Source organism: Myotis davidii, unplaced genomic scaffold (genome assembly GCF_000327345.1).
Source record: "Myotis davidii unplaced genomic scaffold, ASM32734v1 scaffold71, whole genome shotgun sequence".
Lineage (NCBI taxonomy): Eukaryota > Metazoa > Chordata > Mammalia > Chiroptera > Vespertilionidae > Myotis > Myotis davidii.
This window is the reverse complement of record NW_006283588.1, coordinates 3,767,634-3,782,695: the sequence shown is the minus strand read 5'-3', so window position 1 is coordinate 3,782,695 and position 15,062 is coordinate 3,767,634. Positions and strand designations below refer to the sequence as shown.

General features: G+C 41.6%; 1 protein-coding gene across 1 annotated transcript in view; it reads right to left on the bottom strand.

Moving 5' to 3' along the window:
* Positions 1-284: 284 nt before the first annotated feature.
* SLC7A2 (solute carrier family 7 (cationic amino acid transporter, y+ system), member 2) overlaps positions 285-15,062 on the bottom strand; it is a 50,680-nt gene continuing 35,902 nt past the window's right edge. Inside the window, exons 4-12 of the mRNA XM_006753784.2 lie at positions 14,316-14,481; positions 12,963-13,096; positions 11,783-12,005; positions 9,490-9,626; positions 7,597-7,699; positions 6,559-6,764; positions 4,793-4,959; positions 3,960-4,068; positions 285-2,534 (exon numbers count right to left, since the gene is read on the bottom strand). Of these exons, the coding sequence (XP_006753847.1) occupies positions 2,338-2,534; positions 3,960-4,068; positions 4,793-4,959; positions 6,559-6,764; positions 7,597-7,699; positions 9,490-9,626; positions 11,783-12,005; positions 12,963-13,096; positions 14,316-14,481 (1,442 nt within the window). The 3' untranslated portion in view covers positions 285-2,337. The remainder of the gene's footprint in view (positions 2,535-3,959; positions 4,069-4,792; positions 4,960-6,558; positions 6,765-7,596; positions 7,700-9,489; positions 9,627-11,782; positions 12,006-12,962; positions 13,097-14,315; positions 14,482-15,062) is intronic.

Here is a 15,062-nt window from a genome sequence, read left to right as displayed (position 1 = left end):
GGACAGAGATGCAGAAAAGGTACCACAGAGACAAGTAAACAGAAGCACCCTAAGGTGCCTACCCTCCTCCATTTCAGATTAGAAAGCACCTGTTACAATGAACTAGAGTTTAGTGATTTCGTCTTAGAAACATTATAAATATAGCTTTCTTAAGAATCTATCTATAGAAAATAGCATATATATAAAATCACTGTGCATTTCAAAATACTTTAAAACCTAAACATTGTATATAAGCATACCTACCCATCAATACAAAACATCATATTTTCTCTACATCAGTTGGGTTTTTTTTTTATCCACACAAAGGTATTCTTTCCAAAGCCCAACATAAACCCAACTGACTTTTACACTCACATTTGAAATACGCAGACATACATATACATATACATAATATATACACCCTCGCACATACAGATACACATTTGAGTCTTCGAAGGAAAAAAAAACACACAGTCACTGACAAAGCATCTCTACATAGACATTTGTGTTTGCAAAGTGTTTCAAAGTGGAAAAATAATTTTTAACTGAATTCTGCTCGTAAATGAACACGTGGGGCATAACAGTTTTAGCTGCCTATCACATTCTAAACAGATTTCTTGATTTCGTTACAACAAAAGAGTTAAATATTCATATAAGCAGTACCTCACGTTCTCTGTGCGAAGGGCCTATTCTAGATTGATCCTGGGGTATAAGGGGTTCTCACGGCTCCGATAGCAAAGGTCTCCGAGCATCGCTACAGTCCGTACAAGTCTCCTCTACCACCTGCCTTTCCAGGGAAACACGCAGCTTGGAAGAGAATTCTCAGCCGCAGATTTTGCCATGAACACCCGGGAATTGTGGAATGTCAGCACTGAGTTCTATGTCAGGGACGCCAGGAGTCTAGCAGCCCAGAACCCAGGCTTTCTACCCGCTGGTTTGATATTTAACCACAACAAAGTCAGGGTTAGACAATTCGATCACGACTGGCTTTTTAATAGCATCAATACAATAACTGATCTCTTAGAAGGGCTGTCAGAAACGTTTCCTTGTTTCTGGATGAGGCTGGCCATCTGGTGTGCTGGACAGCGCTTGTCCCGGGAATGCAACCCAGCTATACATGTATTGAGCCTTTGCTCTCAACTGGTCGACCATTTAATGATTTGTAAGAAAAACAATTCATGAGAAGCAAATCACACTGCAGATAAATAGTCTATCATGAGAGAACCCTACAAAGTAAAATATAGTATTTAGAGAATCTTACAAAAAACAAATTATTTACTCATAGAAAGGTTACTGTCTTCTATAGCTTCAATTTGGTTAATTTTTTAACTTAAAGTTTTAAACAATCATGTATTTAACCAAAATATTTTATTGGCCAACCACTGATAGAATACTGGAGCTTGTATGAATAGCTTTAGTGTGACCATTTAAAAATAAATGAAATTAAAAGTGCTAAACTACTATGGGGTGGGGGATGAAAAACATCCCTAAATGTTTCCAAAAGAAACAGCCAAATCAGATCTGAATGCCTTGAATTGAGCCAAACGCTCTTTAATATCTGAATAGGCACTTTAAAATTAGAACAGAGGAATTTTTTTTCTTTCATCCCTTCATTTTTTCCTCTTTTGCATGTAGTAAAGATAGAATTTGCTACTGTAGCCCTCATCTCCAGGACAAGACAAAATAATGGTAGAAAGAGAGGAGTGAATTCTTTATCTGATTAGTTTTTAAATAATGGGGAAAAGTATGAACCATTCCACCAGCTGTGTGATCTGGGAGATGCTAATGGCTTATTTTAAGTGACTTTTAGAACAAGGATGGAATTAAAAGTAATTTGTAATTTGGCATTTGTAAGTTATAGAAAAGGCTCATGTCTTACCGCCTCCTCTTACTCCTGACCAATGACAGACTCCCAGATGAGGAACTGCATCTGTGGCCTGTTCTAAGTTGACATTGATGAAATCTAACAAGGACAAGCAACAGTCACTTCCCTGACAATACCACGCACATACAAAACACTCTTTGATTCAGTGATTGCCTCCATTTCAGTATGTGTACCATATGACCCCAAATCATGACAAACACTGGAAAAATGGAAAGCAATAGCAGTAAAACACCAACAACTTCTACCAACACAGACACACATGCACACACGCTGGGAGATAGCACTAGGAGAGAGCTCAGGTTTCCCCAGGTGTAATCCACCACCTGAGGAGGTGCTGTCCAGGGGAGTATAAATTAGGGTGAACTATGTCTGCAGCAAACCCATGACAAGTTAGCATGATGATGACATCCTGCCGGTTTGCTCAGTGTAGGATACATACATTAAGACTATGACCTGTTCGGCTCCTACAAGCGTTAGCATTCGCTCGTCTTTTCATTGAGTATGAAAGGTAAACTGAGGTTTCTTTGGTGATGGTCGTGTGCTTGAATGGCAGCTTTTTCTTTGGTGGCTGCGTTAATGTTGTCTGAATACGAGTCTTCATCATCATCTTCGTCTCTTGAATTCCCCTCCAGGCTGTGTCGAATGCCGTAAGTGAAGTAAATCAGGAAACCTTTCAGAGAACAAAATATCAGCGTTTTAGGTGCGTCAGAAAACGACTGTTGGAACACGGACAATTTAATACAAGCTCAACAGGGCCTTTGCCTACTCTCTGTGTCACCAGGAAAGGCCAAATTCTGTGTCCAAAGCAAGTGTTTGTTAACAGCCGTGCTGCCGGGGATTAGAAGAAAATGTTTTAAGGATCCTCAAAAAATAGTTTCTTACTTCCCTATATGGACATTTTGCTGGACTTTCATGTTGTTGTTTTTAAGGGTTGAGAGTTTTGGGTTGATGTGAAATGCATTATAATTTTCCGCTTTAACATTATGGGAAGTAGGCTACCAATTAACATTTTGGCATGTCCAATGATCAGGAATGATTCTATTTCCTCTTCTGTCCTTAGCGGTCTAAAGATCCAGCCCTCCCTGTCCTCAGATAAAGGTAACTACCATCACCATTTTACGGAAACTGAGGCACAAAACTAGGTCACCCAGATAATCAGTGGCAGAGCTGGATTCAAATCTAGAGAATCTGCCTCTGTAATTCATGCCTTCATCCAAGATCAAGTGTAGGAGTGTGGGTGTGGGGGGATGGGCAAAACGGACTGAGGTTCATTCTCCCAGCAACTCAAGTGGGATTGGTGGCTGACACTGAAAATAAGTTAATTTACAGCCAAAGCAAACACATACATACATACACCAAAGTGAGTTACATTCATTCTTATTGAGCCAATGGGAGGACTGCCAAAAAGCATAAACCCAAACTCCTCGGGCCACCAAAACCAATGCAAATTTACCTCTCATTTCTCACTACTTCAGCTCACATTTTGAAGGTGGTCGGTGCTCAGTGTTTGAGTTACAACAAACGTAAACTCATAATTTCTACCTCAACCTTCACACAGGAAATTGAAGAAGTCAAAATGAAAAGCAAAAGCGGTATAGATATAAATAAGCTTACTTGTGTTATTTAATGTTAAATCCCCTACAAGGCTCTAATAATAAGAAATGTAGATATCAGAAAAAATATTTACACACACACACACAATATACATGTGTGTGTATGGATGTTTTGCTATTAGCTCATTCAAAATGTCTCCAAAAATCCACTGGCTCACTTTGGGATCAGAGTCTTTGGCTGCCATTTGTAAATTAGATAGATTCTTTGACATTTTGGGGCTTCATTTTTCTTATCTATCAAGTTGGAGGAAATAGAACCTACGGGTTCTACAGGGTTACTTGGAGATTTGAATTTTTAAAAGGCATCTGAAAACCTGTGGAAAAGCAAAACACTCAGATGTTCTAAAAATTGGGAAAGGAAGAAATTGGGGTGGGGGGGACTTTATTTCCAGGAAGGGGGAAACGAGGCACTACTCCAATCACAGTGCAGAAATCAGAAAGAGAGAGCCAGGCTGAGGAAGCCAGAATATTAAAAGACCTACCAAGCGCCATCCAAATGCTAAATCTGATCCAAGTCTCCGCACTCAGCTGGACCATCAAGTAAATGTTCACCAGGATGCTGAACGCCGGCAGAAATGGTAAGCATGGGACCTGAGGGGGAAAACAGCTTCTTAAATACACTCTGATTTTTGGAAGCTCATTCCGACGTGGTGGTGACCAATTTGGCAGAGTACACACTTTCGTTCTAAGTTTACAGTTTTACGAAAAGGACAACCTGAATAAAAAAGCACTCTTCTGAAGAGCACTAGGGGCGCATCCCAGGTTACACTGTTTCCTGCGGCCCAGCAACAGAGGAGGGGTCCAGCCTGCGAACACCTGCACCATCGCCGAGATGCAACTGGCTTTAAGGCTTAGTTCAGTTCGGGTTGCAGGCTTCCCTGGGACATCAACAGGACACGCCTCTGTAACTGATACACACAGCATCTCGGGGGACACTCCCAGCTGAAACCTGCTCTTGGTTCCAATGGGACAGGATCATCTCATGTGCAGTGGAAGGGTTTCTGGAGGGAATGACCTTCCTGGCAGGGTCCTGACTTTCTAAAACAAGATATTCTAATTACTCCTTTGATACTGTAGATTACTGGACAAGAAATCTGTTTACTATTATGTATAATGTTGTGAGCGGAGCACCCTCAAGTTTTCGAAAATGGCAGCAACACAGCCAACGTAGGCAGAATAACGTGGGCAAAAAGGAACACCTCAAAGAATTGTGACACTCCTGTTCATTGGGTAACTTCATCGGAAGTGTTTTGGTTTGTTTTTTAAAAAGAAACAACTCAGAAAAACTGGCGTCCAAGGGAGAGTGCGCACGTACCATGAAGGATACTTTATGCTGATTCTGGGGCTGCCTCCAGATGGTGAGGACGATGGCAATGCAGAGGACGAGAAACAGCACCAGGAGGGCCAGGCTCCACGCTTCCTGCCTGGCGATGGCCTGGACTCCGTACGTGGTCAGAATACTCAGGCCCAACACGAGGAAGGCTGCAAAGGAGATGCGTACGCACAACACAATCAGCACCCACGCTTCCTTCAGATGCCTCGGTTCACACAGTGCATTTTGATAAGATATCGAGTTCTTTACATAGCTACTTGGCCAAATACTCAGACTCTTCCTTTTCCACGTGGGCAATAAGGGCGGATTTCACTGACTGAAGCAACGCCACTTGCTTACTCGCGACTGTCTCCTCCTCAGAAAGTCAACCTCCTGCCAGCACGGCCTCCTGCTTTTCCTGCCCAGGTGCCACCTCGTCTGCTACTGTCTCAGACTCTACCACGTGGGCTGACGGGCCATTGTCAGGGGTGGATACTGCCCTTTGTCCAAATGGGAAATGGCAAGCCTGCCCACTTTCAGCTGTTGTAAACACTAATTGCTAATGTAAACAAATACAGTATGACCTGCATCTTCTCTCCCTATTTCAGAGAGGGACGTCGCCCCCACCGACCCTGTCTCTGACCATCAAATCTGCATTAGGGGTCCCTCCGATATGCTCTCAGTGAAACCTGTACCTCCCCTAGCTTGCCACCAACAATCCTGTGTTGTAAAGCCGGTGAGTGCACCCATCTCTCTTGTTATCCCAAATGCCCAGCAGAGCTCTGGACACATAGTGATGCTCAACAAATGTCGCTGAAAATAGGAAAGATTACGTAACTGGGGGTAAGCAGACTGGCTTTTCTATACTGCCTACCAGTCTCCTGGGTCCCAGTTCCATGACTGGCAGGTGTACCTGGCCAAATGCTTTCACACAGGAAGCTCCCTAACAGCTAATGAAATTTACCAATTTTCTCCTAACTCTCTCACCTTATGAATTGCTTCCTGTCTGCTTCATCTACCAAAATATGAGAAATTTATCCTAATATAAAGATGATCTCTCGCCTGGCTGGGATGGCTCAGTAATTTGAGCATCAACCTGTGAACCAGGAGGCCACGGCTCAATTCCCCATCAAGGCATATGCCCGGGTTGTGGGCTTGATCCCCAATAGGGGGCGTGCAGAAGCTGATCAATGATTCTCTCTCATCACTGATGTTTCTATCTCTCTCTCCCTCTCCCTTCCTCTCTGAAATCAATAAAATATACAAAAAAATAAAAATATAAAAAGATGATCTCAAGTCTAGTGACCCACTAGATCAGCGGTTCTCAACCTGTGGGTCGCAACCCCTTTGGGGGTCAAATGACCCTTTCACAGGGGTCCCCTAAGACCATCGGAAAACATATATATAATTACATATTGTTTTTGTGATGAATCACTATGCTGTAATTATGTTCAATTTGTAACAATGAAAATACATCCTGCCTATCAGATATTTACATTACGATTCATAACAGTAGCAAAATTACAGTTATGAAGTAGCAAGGAAAATAATTTTATGGTGGGGGTCACCACAATATGAGGAACTGTATTAAAGGGTCGCAGCATTAGGAAGGTTGAGAACCACTGCACTAGATGGACATTTCAGGGCTCCAGGAAGTTGCTAATCAGGTCTAGAGTAACAGGAGGCCATGCGTCCTCTCTCATGTCCCACCTGCTCCATCCACACACTCCTGCTGGGCCTTTCCAATGCACACAGTGGGGAGGACTTACCCAGGAATCCTACCAGGAAGCTCACAAGAGAAGCCGACTGCTTTGTGGGCAGCGCCGAGGGGCTGAAGAGGGTCTGCAGGCTGAAACCAGGTCCCTGCAGCATGGTGACCTGGGACGCGCTTTCCGAGTCCGCCCCGGCGCACGACTCCAGAGCTTCTTTCTCAGGAGAGTATCTGGGCTGCTCGTACGACAGGCTGGGCTGGTACCTGTCCCCAGACAAACGTGGCTGTCGTGATTCTCAGAGAGACACTCGGTCCCACGGAAACAAGCCCCTGGGACTCCCAGTGTGACACGGGACAGTGCCACAGCTGGGGCAGCCCCTGTGCAGTCAGAACACAGTCCCACTCAATATGACATCTGCGGCTACTCTGAATTTCCTTTGATGGCCATTGAATTAGAAAGTTATATATTAGATGCAGAAGAGACTTAGTTTCAAATGAGGCAACTGTGATAACAGGATGATTATTATGAAAATATCTTTGCCCCAAGGAGACGTTCACGAAAACAGCACAGGAACTCTGGTTAAGTATCAGCGAAGTATAGTATTTTTACGTGTCTTTATACATTACTAGAGGCCCGGTGGGGTCCCTCGGCCTGGCCAGTGATCGGGGTGGCGGGAGGTTAGCCGGGGAGAGGGGCTACAGGAGGTTGGCCTTCAGGCCGGGGAGAGGGGCCATGGGAGGTGGGCTGTGGTAGCTCACTGACCACCAGGGGGCAACTCCTGCATTGAGCATCTGCCCCCCTGGTGGTCAGTGTGCATTATAGTGACCCGTTGACCAGTTTGTTCAGTTGTTTGGTCACTTAGGCTTTTATATATATAGATGGAAACCTGCCGTTCACATAGAATTGGGCCAACCCAACTCATGCTAATTATCAATTGTATTTGATTCTTGGCTAAGGACCAATACTTTGTATTGACGTCTGTATGCCCATAGCCTCTCACTCTGCGATGGCTAACTCCTAGGAAGCAGGGGTGTGAGCTCTCACTTCCTTTATTTCCACACCCTCCAGAACCTTCTCACGGCAAGGACGGCTCACCTGAGGATGAGGACGCAGGCTGCGACCAGAGAGTAGGCCAGGAGAGTGCCGATGGACATCATGTCCACGAGTGCCTTCAGGTCAAAAAGAAACGCCATCACCGCTATGGTTCAGTTGTTTGGGTGGTGAAGGGAACGGCCTAGGATAAAGTTCCGTAAAGCTGGTAACTGACTCACATTTTGGTGGTTGTTTTAGTACCAATGATAAGCCAAACAAAGCATATAAATTATATTTCTCACAATTAATGGGATGTTTTTTTGGATCATATAAACTGCTAACAAAACTTCAAAACCTCTCAGTTACCAGATTGATAACTACTACTTTGATTATTAAAAACCATCTACTTCGATTACTTTAAAAAATATTGGCCTCAATGTGCTGGTAAGAATCACAGCTAGCCAAAATAAGATGGCCAAGACAGAAGGACATAATTAAGAAGGACAGATCCCTACAAGCAATCTGATCTAATTAAAAATCAAGCACAGTAAGATGGGAGTATAAAATAAAAATACTGAAAAAAGCCTCTTGTTACAATGATCTCCTTTTAATTATTAATTTTAATATCTTGTTATACTGCCAAATTAAATTCTTCCTGAAGGAAGAATAAATTTTTTAAAATTCTGAATATACAGTATATCTATAATATATAAAATTCTGAAAATAACTGGACAAAGTTCTACTGGAAAAAAGTTTTTATGGAGTTAATAAAATATGTGATCCTTTGCCATGATTTTGAACTACGATATCATAAGGCACCGTTTAATAATAAAATAGGCTGCAGATTATCTAGTACAACTTTCATTTATGGTGCAGAGATCAGAAGTGACTCAACCTTCCAATGCTTCCTAATGAAGTGCCAAATCCATGAGAAAATATATACAAAGTGAAGCTGTTTAGACAAATACTTTCTGTCTCTGAAAAATCAAACAAAAAAAAAACCCAACCCATTTCACACAAAATTAAACATGAGCATGCCCTACCCTAATGTCCCAATAATTTAAAGCCTCAACAAAATTATCATTTTTGGTTTGGATTTCTACAACGCCAAGACAGTTTATCATTTTATCCATGAAGCTTGCTAGACTCTCTCTCTTGCTTCTTGTAATAGGACCTTTAAGGCCATTGTCTTGATCTGTAGAATATCTAAGAATTACTGCAATAAAATCTGGCCAAAGGCTTTTGACATGGATATCATGATATGCCAAAAAGTAAGCTTCTGGGTTTCTTGCACATGATTTAGGTACCAAAACGGTCGAAAGGAGAAACGGATTCCTCATGGGGTTTAGCGACCGAGAGAACAGAGGTGCCCCAGGAAGTGGGCCATCTGCCATTCTAACAGCAGTGACCACCACAGCCAAGTACCAATCATCTTGGACATTCCTTAGGCTTAATTAAGAATGGGTGAGCTTCAGCTTTTCAAAAAACCCTATGTTCCTTTACCAATATTCAGCTTAAATCCTGGACAAACAAGGAAATACTACATAATTACTTTTACTAGTAATCAATATGTCCAAAATTAAGTAATCGTCCTTTAATTAAAACTCTGTGTGTCAGCAATACAATTTTATGTGCTAATCAATCTGAAAAGCATTTAATACCTGACATATAGTGAACAACCATTATAACCCTTTGCACATTTGTTAGAAGCCCTAAAGGTTAAAAAGACAAAATGGCAAAAAAAAAAAAAAAATCCCAAAGGGTCGATTACGAATGAATTTCAGGAAACCGCTGCCACCACGATTTTCAGATGTCTTCCCAATGCCCATACCATCATTTCTCAGTGATTTTGTTCATAACTTACATGCACAGCAAGCAGACCCTCCTTGTAAGTCCATGCATGCGCACAAAACGTTCAAGTCCAACATGGAAGAAGCCTATGTTTGGAAAGCTTACCAGAAATGACCCCTGCGGTCAGTGTGGCAGCAACTGGTGACTGCCTCTTACTCAGTTTGGCAAGAAATCTAAAGAGTAAGCCATCCCGGGCCATGGCAAACAGAATTCGGGGTAAAGGAAACATAGAGCCCAGAAGACTAGAACAGAAAAATTCATAATCCATGTGAGTTATTACAAGCATTTTTCTAGACAGGTAGATACAAGTACAGACTGGACACACTAAAGTGCAGAACCAACCTATGCCAAAAAAAACCCAATATAGGAAACATTTGCAAACAAGTTATTGATCTTCATGTAAATCAAAACAGAAAACCACCTAAGTTTCCATACTTTTTCAGAATCCTTGATGAAAAAAGACCCCCCACACACCCCTTTTCTTAATAAAAGTTAACTCTCTCTCACCTGCCACCGCACCCGATGATAAAGTAGCAATTATTGGTGTCTTCGTTTTGGAATTGATTTGAGCTAGACATTTGAAAAGCAACCCATCCTCCGCCATAGCATAGATTACACGAGGCATTGGGAAAATGCATCCAAGAAGACTGAATAAAAAGCAAACACATGCAGTATGGCAAACACATTCATGCACGATTATATCCCAGATCTCAAATTAAGCAATTGTATAAAACGCAGCGCACAGCTATGATTATGAAGTCTTGTTATTCTTAAAATTATGATTGGGCCTTTAAAAATATTGCCAATGTTTACCACTGTGCACTTATTATTCTGTTGCAGATACCTGCACAGCACAATGATCAGACTAACAATAATGCAATAATTTGTGCATGCCCATGATTATTACTGAATTAAAACTGAAAATTAAGACTTAGCAAGAAAAACAAAGCAATCATATCATTAAGACATTTTTAATGGCAATAACTCGGGAAATAAAATTCCTAAATTGACATGTCGTTTTAAAAAGAGATTAAGTAATTTGATTCATAGAATAGCCCCTTCATTTATTGAATAATTATATATTTATCTTACCATTATTTTTCCTCATATAGCCTGATCTTTGATCAAATTAGTAATAATTCCCAGGATTACAAGATAATCAAGACTGTAAAATTAGTGCATAGATATAGCCATGATTAAAAGTTTAAGAAAACTTTAGATACTTCAGAAAAACCTGTATGTTTACTGGCTACACCATTCCATATATGGCTTGGTTTTGAGAAAGAACCATTTAAGAGAAAATGAGTAAAATGTTTTCTTTTAAAAAATCCATCTTCTTTATTTTTAATAAAGCTGGGTTGAAGTTGGCCACAGTGAATCTGGGTCCGTCTCTTCCAAGACTGGTTGGCAAGATATCATCACAGTTCAGATTTTTGAAACTATTCAGAATAAACCTTATTGTTAGCAGATGGCTAAGAAACCAATGGGAGTAATTTCTAATTGCTACTTCATATTATCTTGAATAGAAAATAAAATAGATTTGAGGGGAAAAAGGCTAGGCTGATAAATTATATGAAATATTTCTTCATTCAATATCAAACTTTATTTTTACTTTAAAAAATTAGTAATCAGGCAGAGATAAATTTTCTCTGTGTAAGAATGCTCTACTATACAGCATAGTATAAAACTAGAATGAAGTATCTTATGATCACAATTTAAAATATGAGTAGTCAGGAAACCTGGGAAATGAATTCAGAAGTGTTAAAACAAGCGGCTACTGAAAATCCAAACACTTGAGATTCAACTACCCTTTCATTTTCGCATAGATGTTACACAAATTTCCACCATGAATTTGAGAAGGGTCATTTCTTTCTCCAGACCAAGTCCACTTTGATCAATGCTACGTGGAAAAGTCTCAGTGTTTCCCAATAAAAAGCACATTACATTTAACAATGACGCAGCGTACGGCTTCCACGCCCATGGACTTGAGGTTACTTTAAAAGACAATGTCAAGTCTGCACCTAGGGTTTCAATTGTCTGGGCCAGCATGGAAACATACTAGTGTAAGCACCCTAAAGTTTGATAATACGCACATATATGAATACGTGTGACACATATGTATATGCATGTGGATGCCTCTCTCAATCCTGTATTGTATTTCTGCTGAAGCTTGGGCCAGCATTATCTTGAGAAACTGACTCTTGACTGATGGGGGAAAAAGACTTTATCACTTAAGATAAAGATAGCAGTTCTGGGCAAACTATTCAGAGAAGACATAGCTGCATCATATGTTTCTGAAATCAGGATTATTTTAGAAATACACAAAAGGAATTCTTAAACATGGACTGCACTTTGCAGAAACCCAAACAGCCCCCGCCCCGGGGGCAATGCAATGTACCTTGCTGACAGCGCACAGAGGGAGCCCGCAGCCACGACGTATTTGGCGGGACCCCATCCGACGTACTCAAATGCTACAGGAAGGGGGCTCTTTTCATCGAGGAGGTAGTAAGGCATCATAAGTGTTAAAGCTGCAGAGACCCCAAAATAGGCCATGAAGCAAACAAGCAGAGAGGTCACAATTCCGATAGGAATAGCTTTCTGAGGGTTCCGGACCTCTTCACCTAAGGAAACATAAAAGGTTCGAGCGTTGAATAAAACGTGAATAGGTAAGCCAAGCATTTTCCTCCTCCTCCATGGCCATTCTATTCTGCTTTTTTCCCTTCCGTGTTCTTAGCTTGACCCGCCTATTCTACACGAAATTCTCTCTCCTCTTGAGGATACTCGGCTATCACATAAAAGTCCAATTCCAGAAAGAAAAAACTGGGTATACCAACACTATTAAATGGTTAGTGGTAGGAAGGCAGTCTGAATCCATTTTGAAACAATTCACCCACAGAGATTAAACACCTGTCCTGTTATTCTGTAGGCCCTTAAATATGAAGGCCTCAGATAAACTTCTACCCCATCCACCTACTTTATAGTAAACTCTAGTTTCAATAGAAAATAGAACACTTTGGGTCCTTCTAATAAGACTTGGCATTTGAAGCATCCAAAGCACGATAGGTGATAAGCCAGGCAAAAAATATGAACCCAGAGTAGACACTTGGAGAGTGATTCTGGCCTGATGATATCCTTGTTTAAGGTAAAGAGGACAGAGTGATCACAATATATTGTCCTAATAGAGAAGAGATCATTTAAGAGTGTGATTATCATTGGTTACTCACTGTGATAGCACGTCCAGATAGTAGGTTGAGGATAGGAATTATGACTAACATCTATAAAGTATTGGACAGCTTGCAAACTGTTTTTATATGTATTCTCTCAAAGGATATATGTATCTTAGGTAACCCGCATAACATCTGAGGGGTAGGCACCACTCTCCCAATTTTACCAACATGGACACCAAGGCTCAGGTTGTTTCAGTTTCTTTTTGTCACATACAGCAGGCGTCACAAGTGGGTCTGGAACCCGGTCCAAATCCCATTCTCTTTCCTGGACCCTCTGCTGCCACCCATGGGCACTCATGCGGTACAAAGAGCCCCCCTCCCTTCTACCTGGAGCCAGGACTCTGCTCTTACCAGTTGTTGCAATGCAGTCAAATCCCACAAAGGCATAAAAGCAGGTTGCAGCCCCGGCCAACGTTCCCGCAATGCCGTACGGCATGAAGCCACCGGCCCCGTAGAGACTTGTTCCATTTTCAGCGGGCGGCTCTCTAAGGGAAAGAACAGACATCGCAAAGTCATTTTCATAGGACACTGCTTCTGGTGATGTGTCTGAACCGGCCTCCTCAGGAGGCTGTGTGCTCATCAGCTCTGAAGCTGATACACTAAGAGCAAACCCTGATTCTCTGACTCTGTCCTAGAGAACGCAGCGGTGCCCCCAACAACAGCATTCCCTCGGGGGTACCAACACTGATCTTGGTCAGAGGCTGACTGACTGACAGCAGGAGCCGAGGCCCAGCCTCCCTCTGGCTGGAACTCATAGCCAAGCAGGACCTTGAGAGCAGAGACTCTGTCTAGAGACCCTGATCTGAAATAAAGTCAGGACACTTCCTCTTCTTATGGACAATTGGGCAGCAGTGAGAAATTCACTACAAAGACATCTGAAAAGGTGACATAGAATTCTCTCGGCTTGATTAACAATACTAAAGTTGAACATGTCCTTGCATGTTAAAAACTGTATAAAACCAGAGGATGTAATTTTTTTGCTTCATCAGAGCGACTACTAACAACTCATGTAAAGAAACACAGGTAGGTATACCGCACTCCATATAATCGATACTTTTGTAATCTTATTTTACATGCACAAGTGAGAATTGTGATTAAATACACCTCAGAATAAAACCTTTTCTATATTATTATTTACTTAATTTTTGAGAATATCTAGTTTAAAGTGAAATGCAAGGGCAAGTCTGCTTATGCAACTAATAACGTTCTCCATAAAACAAGGCCTGACATTCACTACAAGGCTGGAAAGATGCAAGGAAACCGAATGGTGGTCCCAACAGGCAAACTAAAGGATGAAGGATGAATGATTCAAAAATACTCCTTGTTGTGCAGAGGCAGCAAACCTTTGGGAGAAAATAAAAGCATTCTCCCAGGGGTTAGAGTCTCCCTTTCCCTCCCCTCAACCTGGAGCAGAGCGTGAGAACGAGCAGCTGCAGGGCTTCCATAGCAGCTCAATGGTGAGCACACCTATGCATTCATGTCTGCAGGGCAGGGCGGGCAGGGGTGGGGGTGGGAGTGAGGAGTGAGCAGGAGGAAGAGTCTTGGAATAGAACAGACCCTCAGAAAGGTCTCCAGAGCAAAAAGCTTCTAGAACCATTGTTCTAGAAAAAAGGTAACATAAATAAGACACACGTGAGTAAATTAAAAAAACAACAACACCCAAGAAAAAGAGAACAAGAGGAGGAAAAAACCCCAATACTTTACCTGGCAGTTGCTGATATATTCTTGAGAAATTCTTCACTAATCTTCCAGTTGGCCACGTTTCCTTTCACAAACCCAGCAATCATAACAAAGAGAAGGACCAGGATGTTGACAGCTGTGAAGATTTTGTTCACCCAAGCAGACTCTTTTACCCCGAAAGATAGAAGACCTATGGGAAAAGAAAGGGCGTGTTAAGTCTGACCTAAGCCCTAGGAGAGGCAACGGCTTCTGACGCAGTTCCCGGCGTTAGGATGTTATTTGCCAGCATTCACATATTTAAGTCATATCCATCCCTTTCTGTTGTGAGTTCTTACTCACTGGCCTAAGACACAGTATCTCTGAATTCAACCAACCAGAAGGCAGGTGTGCTCACAGCTACGAGACATCACACCAGCCTAGAAACAGACAAATCTCATCACCTTGGCTATTACTACCAATGGGTAGCTAGAGGTAAAGTAACGTAGTTTTCATGAAATGCTGTTCTAAAGCCATTTCAAGGTTAATTAAGCTGCAAAATTTTGAAGGTAAAAGCTCAATCATATGTCTGCCTCATATTTACTACACACATAAACAAAAACAATTCTTTGTCACATCCAAAAGATAGTTAGGTCGATTCTCATTTTTACAGTTTTATTTCATATTCTGATTGTAAAAGTAATCAATTTCCTATCCAAGTAATTCGAAGACACAGACAACATATAAAGGAAGTAAAATCAAGTGTAATTTCCTGTCCAGAATTTTGTGCGTGCG